The sequence below is a fragment of the Tyto alba genome, unplaced genomic scaffold (assembly GCF_018691265.1).
Source record: "Tyto alba isolate M040663 unplaced genomic scaffold, T.alba_DEE_v4.0 Super-Scaffold_27, whole genome shotgun sequence".
Taxonomy (NCBI): Eukaryota; Metazoa; Chordata; class Aves; order Strigiformes; family Tytonidae; genus Tyto; species Tyto alba.
In genome coordinates this window covers 8,362,330-8,378,693 of record NW_024881301.1, presented here as the reverse complement: position 1 = coordinate 8,378,693, position 16,364 = coordinate 8,362,330, and the positions used below count along the sequence as shown (strand labels likewise).

At 36.0% G+C, this 16,364-nt stretch overlaps 1 protein-coding gene across 4 annotated transcripts in view; it reads left to right on the top strand.

The window, feature by feature from the left end:
* MIB1 (MIB E3 ubiquitin protein ligase 1) overlaps positions 1-16,364 on the top strand; it is an 81,942-nt gene that overhangs the window by 10,248 nt on the left and 55,330 nt on the right. For all 4 annotated transcript variants that reach the window (XM_042797924.1, XM_042797923.1, XM_042797922.1 and 1 more), the window contains exons 2-5: positions 377-548; positions 3,302-3,431; positions 5,232-5,336; positions 13,458-13,524. In XM_042797924.1, coding sequence (XP_042653858.1) covers positions 377-548; positions 3,302-3,431; positions 5,232-5,336; positions 13,458-13,524 — 474 coding nt within the window. The remainder of the gene's footprint in view (positions 1-376; positions 549-3,301; positions 3,432-5,231; positions 5,337-13,457; positions 13,525-16,364) is intronic.

Below are 16,364 nucleotides of genomic sequence, written 5' to 3'. Positions count from 1 at the left end.
TAGTCTTAATCCAGAGATAAAATTCCAGATTGTCTGTATGTTTTAGTATACACATTTCTGACTCATTATCTTGTAGTTAAAGATCTTAAAATTTTCTGATTTGTATAAATGGAAAAAAACAAACAGCTCTATCAGCTTGAAAAGCTGAGAAAAGATAGAACTTTTTAGGAACAGACTGAGAACTGAAGATAATGAGGCAAAGTCCAGTATCTTTTCCTTTCAGTTGTATAGGCTGATAGGGTATCACTATCAGCCTTTCTTTATTGTTAACTTTTTAGTAAATGGTTTCAAATTATAATGGTGTGCAATAGAAATCCGTGTAGTGATGTAATAAAGTTAAATTGGTTTTGGTTGTTTTTTTTTCTTTTTCCCACAGGTATCAAGCATGATGGGACTATGTGTGATACTTGTCGACAACAACCCATCATTGGCATCCGATGGAAATGTGCTGAATGCACAAATTATGATTTGTGCACAGTTTGCTATCATGGGGACAAACATCACTTGAGGCATCGTTTTTATAGAATTACCACACCAGGAAGCGAGAGGTAAAATGTAGTTTTTCCCCCATGAAATTAAATAGGAACAGTTAATTGTGGTTAGCTTTTAAACTGCAGGTTTGCTTACTGGAGCTTGGATTAGGTGGCTTGAGCTGTAGATTCTGTGACTGGTTCTGCCTCTTTGTGAGCTAGGGTAACTGGGACAGAACTTTGGAGATTAGAAAACATGGAAATTTCTGAAAGAATGGAATAGAGAAAAAAGTTAGGATATGATTATTCAATTTCTTTTAACCTCATTGCAGTCTTCCTGGTTCTTGTTTTATCATATAGCATCTTTAAAACAAAGGAAATTATCTTTACACAATGTATAATCACAATATGATTTGTCAATGAATCCCTGACTCTGAAAGTTTAATTAGGTTCAAAAATGGTATAGACAGATTGAGGAGGAAAATACTCTCCTCCTGGGCTATGGAAACCAGAATGATCTGGAGACAAAACTTTGACTTGAACTGCTTAAACTGATCACTACAGAAAACAGAGAAAAGATGCTGTGAAGGGTTGTTCTACCCTTGCCTTGTTTTCCATGTTCTTTCTTAAGCATGTATTATTGTCTCTGAGCTAAAAGCTCAGAGCAAAATTGGCATATAGTGTTCTTGCATAGCTCTTCTTGTGTTCTTTACTTTAAATAACTTGCCTAAATCCAAAGCCCCTCTCTGTCATGGTTTATGTACCAGTTAAGTGAGAACAGTAGTATTTGCCTGTGACTAAATACTGGGAGAGTTATGGTAAAGCATTGTGTAAAGGCTGCATGCTGTGGTATCACCTCTGTGATAGCTCCACAGAATGTTCTTTCATTAAATCTTTGGAAGCTTTTTTTTGTTAGATGTGATACTCAGTTAAATGCGAGGTGTGTAAGACAACATTTATTTTCTCTTCTTGGAGAAGTAAGGTTTACAAATATGTTGTAATTTGGTGATGTGCTTTTATCAGTGCTTTTACAGTTAAGGGAAGACAGACTGAGTCCTTGTATGGTTTCTTGTAGGGACAGTGTTTATTTTCTCAAATGTTTGCCTTGAAGTTTAACTATAGCTTAAATGCCCAGGTCAGCGTGTTAATCAAAAGATAATTTCTGTTTTTTTGAGATTCATGCCAGCAGATGTCGGTACCAAACCTATATCGTAAGCTTAGTGTCTCAGTTATTATGTTTGATGCACAACAAGACCTAGAAGTTAGATCCAAGAGTAGAAAGTGGTGGCTTAGTGCTATTAATAGAGAATAGGTAACAATACAAATCTGTTTTTCTATGTATTCCTTTTTAAAAAATCTCATTGATTTTGAGAATGCTTGCCAGACTGTTTTTTTTTCTTTTTAGCTGAAGTTTACTTCATAGTTTTAAGTGGTCTGTTACGGTATATAAAGCATAAGTTTTAGTTCTGGCGGTAGATCGTACACAATGCATAGAATTGCAGGAAATCTTTTGCATTTTGTCACTTTCTCCCTATCTGTGTTTACCCACAGTGATCTCTCTTTTGCAACTCTTCCTAGAAGGCAGCTTCACCTGACAAGGAGCTGTTTCTATTGGATCAAGCTTAGCTGAGAAAAATTGATTAAAGTTAACTATCTGAGGGAAGAGAAAAGGGCAAAGTGGTGCTATTAAATTTGAGGGGTATCTCAGGAAAAATGGCAAGAGGCATCTAGTGATGTTCGGATGAAGGAAAGCATAAGCTCTACCTATTTTATTCTTGAGTCTGGGATATCATACGGGCAGCATACCAAAGTAATGTATGCTGGCTTTTGTCTCAGTTTTGTAGGTGTTGAGGACATTCTAAAACGCTGCTATAAACAACGTATCTTTGTTTTCTATCACTCTTTTATATTACTTAGATAAAAATGTCTAATATTTTCAAGTGGTCTTTGCACCGATTCTAAGGGTTTAACTTTTTCCTTGTCTGCCATCTGCTGGATCTCAAAAGTTTAGCAGGAGGGTGATAAATTCCTGAAGTGGTCAGGAAACATTCTGAATTTCAGCTGAAAAATACTTATGTCTGGCAGCATTTTCCTGGCATGAAGTAAGAAATCTGGTTGCATGCAGCCTGGTGGCTGTTGAGATGACTGAAAAGTCAGGAAAATGTTTGTCTCTTTATTTCTAGTTGTAAGTTAAATACTCATGAACTGTTGTGTTTGGGCTTATCAACTTCAGTTCTGTTGAAGTCAGAGGGAAAGAAGAGGTTTTCTTTAGAAAAATAACATATTACGACTAAAAAAGTAGATACTGATAAATGAAATTTGCCAAGATACAATATAGGAAGTGTGTAAAAAAATAAACTGAGACATGGAGGGGAAAGAAATGTAGCTCTTACTTAATCACATAATTCTGAATAAAATGGCAGGGCAATTGTGGCACAGTAATATTTGCCTAAGGTACATCTAAGAGAAACAGAAATGTGTTGTTTATATGACGCTGTATGTTTCTTCAATGATTTTAATATAAATGCAGATCTGTATGTAAGTGATTGCAAGAATACTGCTGGTAGTAGGAAGTTTGGAGAAGAAATTATCATATAGAATTAAAAACTAATTATAAACATATAACAAAAACTCAGATTTGGGAAGATCATGGTTTTTACCTTGTGGGCTGCTGTTCAAGTTGAGAATTGAATGGATGTGTTTCATGCACTGAAATCTGTGTTTGTGGGGTTATTTTTGTTTCAAGATGCTCTCCTTCTTTCCCATCCCCAAAGATTCATTTTGGACTTCATTATCTTGACATTTGTGGGTTCTTTTTTTAATAACTTCAGGGTATTGTTGGAGTCTCGCCGTAAATCAAAGAAAATTACAGCAAGAGGAATCTTTGCAGGTGCCAGGGTGGTGCGAGGAGTTGACTGGCAATGGGAAGATCAAGATGGTGGAAATGGGCGTAGAGGAAAGGTAAACTAAAACTGGTTTAAATAAGAAGATGCATTTCTGCAAGCTCATGTAGTGGCCTCAGTGGCCTTTCTAATTGTAGAGTAAAAATGTCATCATAAAAGTTACTATTTTAATTTGCTGGATGTTTTCAAATCTTATTCTCTAATGCTCAAGCATTTAAAAAGAAGAGGGGATGTATGCGGTGACCAGTCCTTTTCAATGTAAATTCACATTTTTATAATACCATCACAAAATAAGACTACTAAATTTTTGTCTTGGTCAGTCTGTTTAAGACTGGCTTGTAACAACATTAAGATCTTGGGCATATTTCAGCATTACTAGAGAGCTGGTATAAAAACAGAGCTCTCAAGTATAGCCCTTTCTGGTCACCACTGCATCCTGTAGTCTTACTGCTTGTGGGTCAGCACATTGGTGTAACTCTTGCCCTTCATTTTCAGTGCTTGCACCCTGGATTTTTGTTTTTCATGTAATAATTACAAGGACTTTTCAGGTTTAAAATTAAAAATGTTGCAAATGTTTGATGTGGATATTATATTACCAGTTTAGGGTATTATATGAGTGTTTTTTATATAGTTGTATAATAAAAATATTTTGATTTACTGAAAATTGCATGGAATGATATGTTGCTAATCATAGACTTTGCAGATTTTTTTAGTTATAACTTAAATTTACATTGAGAACTAATGAAGGCTTGTTTTAATTATGAACACACAGCAGGGAGTGTAAAATATTACAATGACTTTTATCACCAAATACGACATGTTCTAGAAAGAGAATTGGATGCCCTTACTATCTTGATTAAATGCAACAAAAAACACCAGTTCTTCTTAGTACACTGAAGCAGCATTTGAAAGAAAGTGAAACGTTCCTGAATAAGTTATTTATCCTGTTTTATATCCTAGATATTTATGGAAGCTTTAGGCCTTTTGGGGATTTAATTTTGGATTTTATTGAGAGGGAACAATAAATTTAAATCACTTAAAGCAAGGAATATTCAGATAAAGCGTTTTTCATTTTGATTGTTTACCCTTTGCTGTGAATTTGACAATATATTTTGAAATCTCTGAAACTTTGCAAAGAGTCTTATTCTGCATTGTCTGCTTTATGTACTAAGCTTGTATTAGTGGGATTATTTGCAAGCTCAAAGTATGTATAAATGCAAATAAATTTTTTTAACGAGGAAAAGCAGATAGTAGCAGAAATAGCTTTTAAATAACTACAAATAAGAATTAAGACAAATTCTGGAATTTATTTTTTGACTAATGGAAGTGTTTTCAGAATTTGGTTCATGACCTCATGATTTCAGAAATGTGAGTGAAAAATCCTTTTCATTCTCCTTTAGTACTGTTGTTAAACAGATTGGCTCTGGAAACAAAACTTTGTCTGATAACATACTGTACTGTCACCAGGCTAATAAAGGTTAAATCAGGCAAATTGAAGCAATTAAAATCGTTTTCATCCTGTTTTTCTTTGTTAAATGCTGCATCTAGTAAGAACATGTCAAAGCATCATGAAACAAATTTTTACAGTTCAGATTTTGTTCTCTACTTATGTTGTTAGATTACCTGCCAAATACCAAAAGAAAAATAGGTCTACAAAGTATATATTCAGACTGCCATCTTATTAAGACACCCAAGGAACACTTGAATCAAACAAAAACCAGCTTCAGAATGAATTTTACTAAATTCAGTAAAACTGCTGTATCCTAAATTATTCTGAAGAGATGAATAAGGTTTTAAGTTAAAATTATGCTTAAGTCTTTGTTCTAGAAACAATTTTCTTATTTTTAAAACTGAATAGGTAACTGAAATCCAAGATTGGAGTGCGTCAAGTCCACATAGCGCAGCATATGTTCTTTGGGACAATGGTGCTAAAAACCTTTACAGAGTTGGCTTTGAGGGCATGGTAAGTATAAAAGAACACAAAGTATAAAATGCATGGTGGGGGAAGGGTAGTAAGAATAATTTATGCTTTATTATCCTGCTTTTGTAATATCCTTTGTCCGTTTGCATGCTATTAGTCAGGTCATTGTGAATACAGCTGTATGGAACATGCATATGTATTAGTAAGGAAGTCTGATTTGGGAATTTATAAAACGTGGATAACTTGATGTTAAGGGCTGGTTTCTGCCAAGAGTATAGTAAATGTTTACATTGCATACATGATTATCTTACTGTGAAACTATCGTGTTTAAATTACAATTCAGAAAAGAAAAAGAAGCTTAGTTATAAACTTCGTAAAGACCCCATTTCTTTAACTCCTGAACTCTTCATTTTGCTTCACATTTTGGTGAGATTACTGCAAGATTTGCAGTTTTTAAATTACTGGCAACATTCAGTCCTCCTGAGAGCAAATTTTTTGTCAATGGAAAGGTTTTGAATTAAGCTACAACCTTAATTTGCTTTAGCATTAATTTTTTTTTTTTTCGCTTCCTAGCTTCTACAGCTACTTCTACAGCTTTAGAGAGAAAATGGGTCAGACTCTAGCCTAAATGCCTTCTGTTGCTGTGTTTTCTTATCCTAATGTGGGTCAAGGAAAGGTTACTTTGATTATCAGCTGCATATAACATCTTAATTAGCATTTTCTTTGCATGATTTTTGTTTGATACTGCAGAGGAAAACCATGTTAACTTAACATTGAACTGTCATCTTGTCAGATATGTATTGGTAATAAAATGTTAAACAATGACTAGTGTACTTCTTTGGAAGTAAAGTATTTTGCCTTATAGCCTCACTTGAAATAGTTTATTTTTAAAGTAAAAAAAAAAATACTAAATACCACTTTTTCAGTAAATACATATTTTTGTGTCAGGTTTAAAAAGAGTAAATATCTTTAGTGCAGGTCAGCTTTTCTGATGCATGAAGGTGCTAAGGATAGAATGTAAGTCAGTATTGAACTGTGAGCTTCATGGTCTGTCTGTCCCCACCCCAGTTCTAAAGAAAATTCCTTATATACTGGCAAAAGGGAAAGGAAGTTATATGCAGTATTTTGTAGTATAATATTATTAAACCAATGGTTGGTATCTTCCCCCTTATATTTGGTTGCAATGCATGGAAAAGGAACACAGTTACAAAATCTAGATAGAATGAGTTACAGATCAACTGATTTTTTTGTTGTTCCGATTTCAGTTACTGTTTTAAAATTTGTGAACTGCATAGTAGGAGTGCTGTGAAATCATTATAGATTCCTTCTGGCCTCAGAAAAAATGCATTTAAGATAAGTTGTATTCTGTTCTGAAATAGTTATTTCCTTAATAATAAAAATATACTTATTATTCATAAATCGACTATATTTTGTTGCCAAACTGTTGCCACATAAGGAAGTGTTAAATATTTCTAGGATACTTGATTAACTACTGGAACTATAAATTTGAATGGGTAAGAGTGACCCTTCCCACAAGATTTGTACAAATAGAAATATTCAGTCAGTCATTTAATTAATAATAAAAACTTAAAATATATATGAAACTACATATATCTACATAGTATCTATGTAGGATAATATATAAATAATATATGTACATACCTATGTATAAAAAAGTAATTTGAGGCTTTATATGTAGTGCTTACCTGACTGTAATCCATTTCAACAATAATTTTATCTTTGTCAGATACTTTGTCAAATACAATTTTCACTTCAGATAGAATGATTTATTGGATATCTGTGACAAACAGTCATTTGAATGTGATACTAAATTTTATAACTGATTAATTGCTCACTAAGTGTATAATTCATTGCGATTATTTGCTACTGTTTATGTGCTGTTGTGTAAAGCTGACTAATAGACTGTCAGAAAGTTCATATAAAGTTGAGACAGACTTGTCTCGGGACTTAGAAATTGGTAAAGAGTGTCCGGAGAATGTGACATCAACAATACTCCGAGTGTGTGCCCATGTAAATACAGCTGGGAAGAGACCCCTGCTTGCAAATGAGTAACACTTGACTCAGATGCAAATGGAGCTGATTAAAGAAACACAGCTTACTATTGTAAGTCAGGGTTGCTTGTTTGATAGCTGACAGGCTACATCTGGTCCTCAAAATTAATCTATCTGGCCTGCCAGCTTTTCATTGGGAGAGATGAGGATTGGCTGGTGGGGCAGCAGGTGCTGGCTGAAAACTTGTGTTTATTTGTGCTCGGATCCTTAGAGTTTTTATTTGAGTTTGCTGTTGCTGTGTTTACATATGAAATGGTTGAGAGAAGTGCATCTTGCCTTTCTTTGTGAAGCCTGGTATTTAAATCTGGCAGGTTTTGCTGCCACAGGCCACAAATTCCCAAACTGAAATCTATTTTTATGGTGCTGTTAGGGTGAATAACATGTTTGCTACATCTGCAGTAGGAATAAAGTACTGCTGGCTAATACGTCCAGACTGAGCTGTTAACCACATTACCTACTTTAGAAACATGTAAACATAGCCTTTTGCAGTAAAAAGATACACTGTGTGGAATTAGTGAGCTAATGAGAAGATTGTGATTTGGCTTTTTGGACTTCTTTCTAGTTTTTATTTCTTCTTATCACACAGATGAGGATGTAAAGCTGGTAACTTCCATTGGTTTTCAATATGCAGTATGTTTTACTAATTATTAATATGATGATTTTGCTATAAGAACTTAGGAAAATAGTTCCATTAGCAGGAGTACCCTAAATCAGTTCTGTGATTTAGAAGTTGGTTTTGTGCTACCAAATGTCTTTGTTCTGTACCACTTGCCTTTTTTGCTGTGATTAACCTCCTATTCTTGTTTTTCATTATGGAGGATCTTGCTTTCATCTGTGTAGCCTCTGAAAGAAGGATCTGTAGTTACCATCCGTCAATGTTGCAGTAATCTGTAAGCCATCTGTGTTTGTGTACTTTTTTCATGAACTCTGAATAGTTGAGTGCAGAAGGGAAATTGAGAAGATTCCTTGCCCTTGTGTTTTTGATGCTACTTTAAAGTTTTTATCCTGATTGATACATAATGTCTCTTCTTCAACATTTATTTGGCTTACCCTTTAAAGATAATCATTTAAATTATTCTGGAGGATTTTAAGAATGACTTATTAATACTTTAAAAAAATAAATAAAAAACCCAAGGTAAATGTCTTGGCATACTAAGTATTGTAGGTGAGTGTTATGTTTAGAAATATGCTTTCTGCTGCAGTTACAGCTGTCAGATCTCTAATATAAGTAAACTCTTCAGCGCTCTTTTATCTTGTCCCCAATACATTCAAAAGGAGCATATTTAGGAATGAGCATGAAAATGTTATTTTGCTAGTTTAGTTAGTGTCCTTCTGTTGTTTCTAGGTCCTGATCAAAACTGATTTAAAACACAGAAATATTAATTTTGGCCACTATTACACATGCAACAGGTGTGTTTTATTACATTATTCACAGTGTAGCTGAAGTTAGGTGGTTAGTTGTTTTGGAAGCCAGAGAGGAAGGAGATGTATACCTTGTGCATTTATTTGAATTTGTCAGTAGACTTTGTTTTGCTTCTTGTTTACATAGTCTCATTTCTCTACATTTCTTCTGTAGTCTCAACCAAGCCAAGTTTTCCATCTCTCTATAACTGGGTTGCTTAGAAACATATTTCCATTAAGCAGAAGTGTACTTACTGATCCTTTTCCAGTTTTGTTATTTACAGTATTAACCTACAAGGAAGACTTTTTTTATTAAGGAGGTTCATTTTAAAAAGTTACACATGGGAAGTTTTTATAAATGCCTGCAATCAATAGCCAGTAAGGTTATAAAACTGTCCACTCAGGATATGCGTGAGGTCTTATTTCTTCTGTAAGAAGCTGTTGCTATTGTTTTTATACCTCACACCTCTCATTTCAGTCACTTTCTCTACCGTCTTCTATTTTCTCCTTTTAATGCTTTCTCAGATTCTTGAAACAGAAAATTACTTGAATTCGTTAAATTTGAAATACGGCATTTCTTACAAACCTTTATCTAAAACTTATGGATTTATCCAGTCCCTTGTCTTAATCAAGTCACAAAGCAGCATGCACTGGGCTTTCTCCATTTGCCCTGTAAGGCCTTATTTCCTTGCCAAAAGCTGTTGTGAGTTTAAAGACTTAAAATGACCTTTAATGGGTGTATTCATTGCTACCTCAGTCATCTGCAGCTGTGGCACCATTCCTGCTGGTATATCTGTAATATAAGATCAGTATTGATTTCTCTTCTGGTATTTGCTGCTGGTGTTAGATGCTATTTCAGTGCATCTGGATCAAACATTCTTCTTTTTCTTAGTAGCACACTCAGTTTTCTTTATCAAGACTTGTAGACTCCCCTCCCTGCTTTTGATGGATGGCATTCCATGTTGGTTAGGATGATTTCAAAACTTTTTCAAGGGCATGTAGTGATACGATGAGGGGTAATGACTTTAAACTGAAAGAGACTAGATTTCGATTAGATTTAAGGATGAAATTTTTTACTGTGAGGGTGGTGAGGCACTGGCACAGGTTGCCCAGAGAAGATGTGGATGCCTCATTCCTGGAAGTGTTCAAGGCCAGGTTGGACGGGGCTTTGGGCATCCTGGTCTAATGGAAAGTGTTCCTGCCCATGGCAGGGGGGGTGGAGCTAGATGATCTTTAAGGTCCCTTCCAACCCAAACCATTCTGTGATTCTATGAATAGTTATTTCAGTAGGCAGCTGCTCCTTTAGCATTGTTTTCTTCTTCAAGGTCAGTGATGATGGTGCTTTTACACCATCTGCCAACACTACAGACATGGCTGTAATATACCTTTTTTCATTCTCTGAAGTTTTATGATTATGAAATTGCTGCTGTTTTTTCAATGGTATAATTGGATGATAAGTTCAAGTCAATTGTTATGTTTTCTGTATTTCACATTTGGCTGAACAGATCACGCATGATCTTTATGTAATCCAGTCACATAGAGCTGGAATGCAAAGACTTTTTCAGCAAGTCACAAGGTAGATGCTAAAAAGACCAAAGTTCTCCACTCTGTAAGCAGAAAACCCCATCATTACTCGCTGCTCATGTGCATTCAGCTGTTCTACTGGTATGAAGGTCCTGCTGTGCAACGTTTTCTGCTCATATTGTTCTTTGAGTTTTCATTGTAATAATTTCCTGCTTAACTGGGGCCTCCATCTCTTCTCTGACTATACACGAATTCCACAAAACCTATAGCTTATTTTCCTGTTTCTTGAATCCTATTCAGGGTTCACTGAATGATTTCACAATCAAGTTAGTGTATAAAAGCTTATGTTTTGTTTTCATCTTTGCACGTTTGCCTCCACCGTATTTACACCCAGCTTCACAGTTGTTACTTCTTTTTCTGTGCATGGTGTCACCATGAGTCTAAAACTTGCTTTTCAGCATCCCTTGTGTTTTGGAATAATCCCTTCCGCACTTGTACATCTCATCTCCAAACGATCTGCTATTTTGATCCATTTACAAGACTCAGGGAGACTCATACAACTTGTAAAAATCCCAGTGGGGTTCTCTGAAGCATGATACAGCAGAGCTGGCCGAGCGAGCCCAGGAGCTGGCAGCGGCGGTGTGCTGGCAGCCTGGCGTGGCTGGGATTCGGCTGTGGTTGTGCTCCATCCTCACTAGGGGGGCCTCTTGCCACACAGTGCCCAGGGGAGGATGACCAGGAGCTTGACACCACCCCACATTTTTGACTTAAACTACTTGGGCAGAAAAAAGCTTGTTTTCCTTTTTTGATAAATATAGTAGCTGAGTGCTAGGAGTAGAATTCTAGTTGCTTACTCAGCTTTTGTAGTACTGAAATAAAACTAAGTACAGTTTCCTGTCTTAAAACTCCATGATCGTTTTTGGGTTTGGTTGTGTTAAGACATTTGCAGGCCTTAATCATGTTGATGTTACTTTTATTAGTAGTGCTGTTTGCAAAGTTGCTGAAGGAACTCTGCTGCATATACAATATACATGACTTAGTTTTGTACTGCCTTAATCTCTGCCAGTGCCTCATCTTTCTGTGTATTTTGGGTCCTCAAGTTTTTGGTGAAGGCTTATGTAAAAAAAAATAAACATGTTGCCATGCTTTTCTGTGATACTTAGATCAGACTCTCTTATTCCTTATTGATCTAACATTGACTTCATCGTGTAAGTGAGATAAAGACAGATGTGAAGCTTGAGATTGAACATCAAGTTACAACTTAGTTTTACAGCTAAGTATATCATTATACTGAAGACAGACTATGCACAGGGCATGGTACAGGCAGGGTAAAAAGGGAATGTAGATTTGTAGATTTCTGGGTTGGTTTGTTTGTTTTTCTAGAAGATTTAAGGTGTCTTATCCTGCTTCCTAAAAATTTCTGCTGCAAGATAGTAATTAGCCTTTTACTGAAAATTTCATTTCTTCTGCTAGCGTTTAGCCATCAGTCTGCTCTGTACAACAATACTTGCTGTGACGCAAGTGATCTTTCACCCACATTTGGCCTGGCTGGGATGAGAATTGTTTAGGATGCTCCCCTGCTCTATTCTTAATGCTCTAAAGAATGTGAAAACAGCTCTTGCATGTATACCACTTCTTGACTCCTGTGCAGACAGCTGGTTGTTGCATGGCATGAAGAGCTTGAGCTCAGTGGGTGAGACCAAGTGCTCCCGGGCACATTAAATCTCTCTTGGTCTGGGGGAATGAATGAGCTTGCCATCTGGGATGGTCAGTGCAGCCCTTTTGTCTCCAGCTGCATTAAAACCAGCACCTGCCCACTGGGTAGCAGCATTTTGTCACAAGCCTGCTGCTGCTGGCCTGAGCAAACTCTTTCTCTGGTTTCTCGTAGGATCTGAAGAGTGGCTAAATCTCATTATTTTCATCTGACTGATTTCTTCACTTGTCAAAAAAGTGGTGGTACATTCTTCATAGATCAGAATATACTCTGAATTTTGTATTGTTTCTGGCTGCTTAGCAGTTACAGGTCACTGAGGGTATCATTGTGTTCATCAGTGCCTTGATGATTTGGAAGACTTGAAAGTTTTCATTTTATAATCCATTTGCAGGAGCACAGACTGTCAATAGATCTTGGGTGTGGGAAAAATAATTCTTACAGTATTTGCTTAGTTCTCTTTGATTATATCATAGCCACCACCTGTCCTCTGTTTTCTCCCCCATCCCATAGACTACTCTGACTTCTTAAAAAATATTTTTGAATATTTTTGAAATTTTAAAAAATATTTTGCAAATGCTTTCCTATCTCCTTCCTAACTCATCGTGTACACAAAACATCCTTTGTTCAGTGAGAATTGTTTCATAAGGAGCAATGGCAGATGGTAGCCATTTGACTTCAAGGGTTATTACACAGGGGAAAAAAAACTAGAAGAAAGGAGAATTATAGAAACTTTGCTGGTTTTATGAATAAAACAACTGTTTATCACACTTGAAACTTACATTTCTCAGATAATATGAAACAGAGTCTTTCTGGAGGATAAGCTTTAGAACTTTCCTCTTTAAAAATACCATGTTTAGCTCCGCATAATATTTGTTGTTGGTTGTTTTTTGTTTGTTTGTGTTTTTTTTTTTTTTGTTTTTAGTAATATCCTTCTATTCTTGTATATTCTTAATTGGAAATTTTTAATTTTGTAGAATTTTGATGCCAGGTTTTCTTCTTCAAGTTAAGCATATATATGTCAAAAAGGATTGGGGTGGGAGGACAGCACTGACAGGCATTAAATGACCAGTACAGGAAAGGCTGTGGCCTTAAGCATTGTCTGCAGATTTTTTTTGTTTGTTTCCTTATGTTCACAGACTTTTTTAAAAGGAAATAAAACTTTTTAGAACAATGCAAAGGAGCTTTGTGTTATTTTAATACCTTTTTTTGAGTTAAAAATGTCTCATCATTTATAGTCTTTTATATTAGTAAACATTATTAAAATCTTGAGAATGTCAAGATTGGAAAGTTTCAGGTTATATGCATCAGTAACAAATTCATGGAGCATGTTTTTTGTATACAAAATTTTCAGCGTTTCTTAATGGAATATATTTCAATTCTAGTGTCACTGACTCGTGTTAACCTGGAGACTCAGTCAGTGAGGACTAAAGTTGTCTCAATCTCTTTCCATAGTCTGACCTGAAATGTGTCCAAGATGCAAAAGGAGGCTCTTTCTACAGGGATCATTGTCCTGTGTTAGGTGAGTTGAAGATAAAGTAAATTTATTTTGATGTGTGTTAATTATATTTAGTCTGGATTTCTCTGTCCCTTTTAAATATCATCTAAAAGGACCATCCTTACTAGGGAAACGTAAGTGGTAGCATTTCTATGTATTAATGATAAATTTTAATGCTTTCCTAAATGTGTTTGGTGTCAGTGTGCCAAGTGGATGACAAGGGAACTGTTGAGTGTTGACTAACAAATTGAGTCATGTCTTGTGCACTGTATTTCTAAAGAGCCAAACATAGCTGTCTATTCTTATCAGACTCTTAAATGTTCAGAGGTGTTCAGTGAAGTAGCACGTACATGGCCCTAAGCAGGAGTTATCTGAACATATAACTTAACCTGTTAGTTTATACTAATACTACTATATGAATTCTTGATTTTAGGTTTTCAGTATCAGCTATTGCACTGACTTACTCCTCTAATGTCTTAGCTGGACTGTAGACATGTGCAAAGTATAAACAGTAATTGCCAGGTGGTTTTGTTTTTTAAATATGGGCAAGCTGGGATAGTTTATAGATTATGTGGCACAAATTTCTTAAATATTAATGTGTATTTCCTTGCCAAAACACGTGGCCATAAAACTGGACACTACATAAAATTTTGCTTTTCTTCTTGAGTTTCCTGTTATACTTCAATGCATAAAAAGCTCAGCTGATAATACCGACTTTTCTGTTAAGAATTCTGCTGGTAAGAATTTTCTGTTTACTAGTCTTAATCTGATTACTTGCACAAGTACTTGAAGTATGGCCTGCAAGTACTATTCTTTTATTGACAGCATTGGTGAAAAGGTAAAATACTAAAGGTCTATTTTGTTTAGAAAAAAAGAAAAAATGTTGTCCAAGAAGTCCCTTTAGCTATTTACTGTCAAGTAGATCAGTTGTTTGAAAGTAAAATACCAGGGCACTCTGATCTTTGCGTCGTGCTTCTGTACTTAAAACTAATTGTTTCACTTTTAATCTGGCGTGAATAAAAATAGAAAAGTAATAATAGGGTCTTACTGACTGTTACAGAGGTTCTTATGCATGTCCTTTATTCGTTTTGGTTCTTGTTTTAAAAGTACAGGTCTGTGTTTTCTGCTTGTAGTTTACTTTTAGGGTGATACTGTATTTGAATGACAGTAGGAGACTATTCTTTAAGTTCATCCCCTTCCACTATATTAAGTTGCTCTTAATGGATGATGATTAACTCAGCTCATCATTCTTACCACGTCATGTTCCATCTTCTCAGTCTTATGCTTTTATTTGTCTTATGAACGTAGTTCATAGATATGTTCATGCTGTGAATTTAAATGTTTGCGTGCATTAAAAAGTGGGAAGTTAATTTTGAAGCTTTGCGATATTTGAACTAGAGTGCAAATAATACTCCAGAAGGGTCCTAATTAATATGGGATAGTATGTAGTTAGGGCAAAATAGTGGGACTGATTTTGTTCAATACCACGATGATAAAACAGAATACAATCCTAGACAATTTGCAGGTGACAGCAAGTTGACAGGGATGTAGTTAAAAGCTGTATTCAGCAGAGCCTTGAGGAAGTGAAGAATTTGGTGGAGACCTCATGGAGTTCAATTGGAAGAGCTGTTTTTTGCACTCTGGTTGAAATAAGCCTATGTACTGGGAATTGTGAATGCCCGAGTGAGGAGCCTTGCTGAGGAGACCTGGGTTGTTGCACTGTATACCAAATTGAATGAGACAGCAGTGTGCTGTTGTCAAATAAGACAAAATTCATTGCAGGCTGTATTAGGAAGGTGGTAGGCAACACAATTGGAAAAGTTATTATCCTACTCTTCTCAATGGTGATGAAGCTGTGTCTGGAATTCTGTGCCCTGTTTGTGTCATTGTTTGTCCATCTCCACTTCATTACCCTCCCAGTTTTGAGAAAATGTAGAGAGTCTGATGGTGGCCTGCTAAAGTGGTTAAGAGACTGAGAGGACATGATTTGCAAGGAGGAGGAGCTGGGCTTGTTTAATCTGGTTAAGAGGTAATCAACTAGCCACCTACAACCACTTGAAGGGTGACTGAAAATAATGGCACCAAAATTCCAGTAGTTGCAAAAGGCATAAAAACAAATGGTAGTGGCCTTAAGGCCCCCTCAAGTGACTTGAAAGGTTCAGATCAGATATTAAGATATTTTCTGTTACACCTATAGCTCCATATTGCAGCACTGGAAGAAGTTACTTGGAGAGGTTGTAAAACCTCAGTCCTCGAGGGCTTTTAGGACTCAGATAAGCAAAACTACAGCTGGCTTCAGCTGGTTAGTTCAGCTTTGTGTGGTGTATCAGACCAGATAACCTCTAGAGATCCTTTCCTCCAACTAATGCTTCTATAGTTCTTTGTTGTTTTATATCTCTTCCTTTCTTGGACTTCCCTGTCTCATCAGGGCTGTCTCTGGTATGCTTGCTGTTCAGGTTTTCTATCTATTGATTTCCATATCAGTAGCTTTTCGGAAGAATTAATCCTTGACTTTGTCTTCTGCAGAAGTGGCTGCTTTCCACATTATGTGTGTTTTGCTGTCAAAGTGGAAGGTAGAGACTGAAAGTACTGTTCTATCTGCAGATCCTTTAAGACCAGGACAGAAGGAAGTCACTGGGTAGTCACAGAGGTCAAAGTCCATTGAATATGAGCATTTATTAATGGCCATGTTTCCTTTCTCAGCTGTTGCTTCTTCAGTAGTATCAAATTCTCTTCTTCGCCATTGTGTCCTCTGGAGACTTCTAGGGCTGCAACCAGTACTGCCAACATCAGGCTCTGTAATCAGTCCCCAAAGAATGTTTTTGTGTCAGACTGTTTGTTTGTACTTCCTTATTGTTACAGTG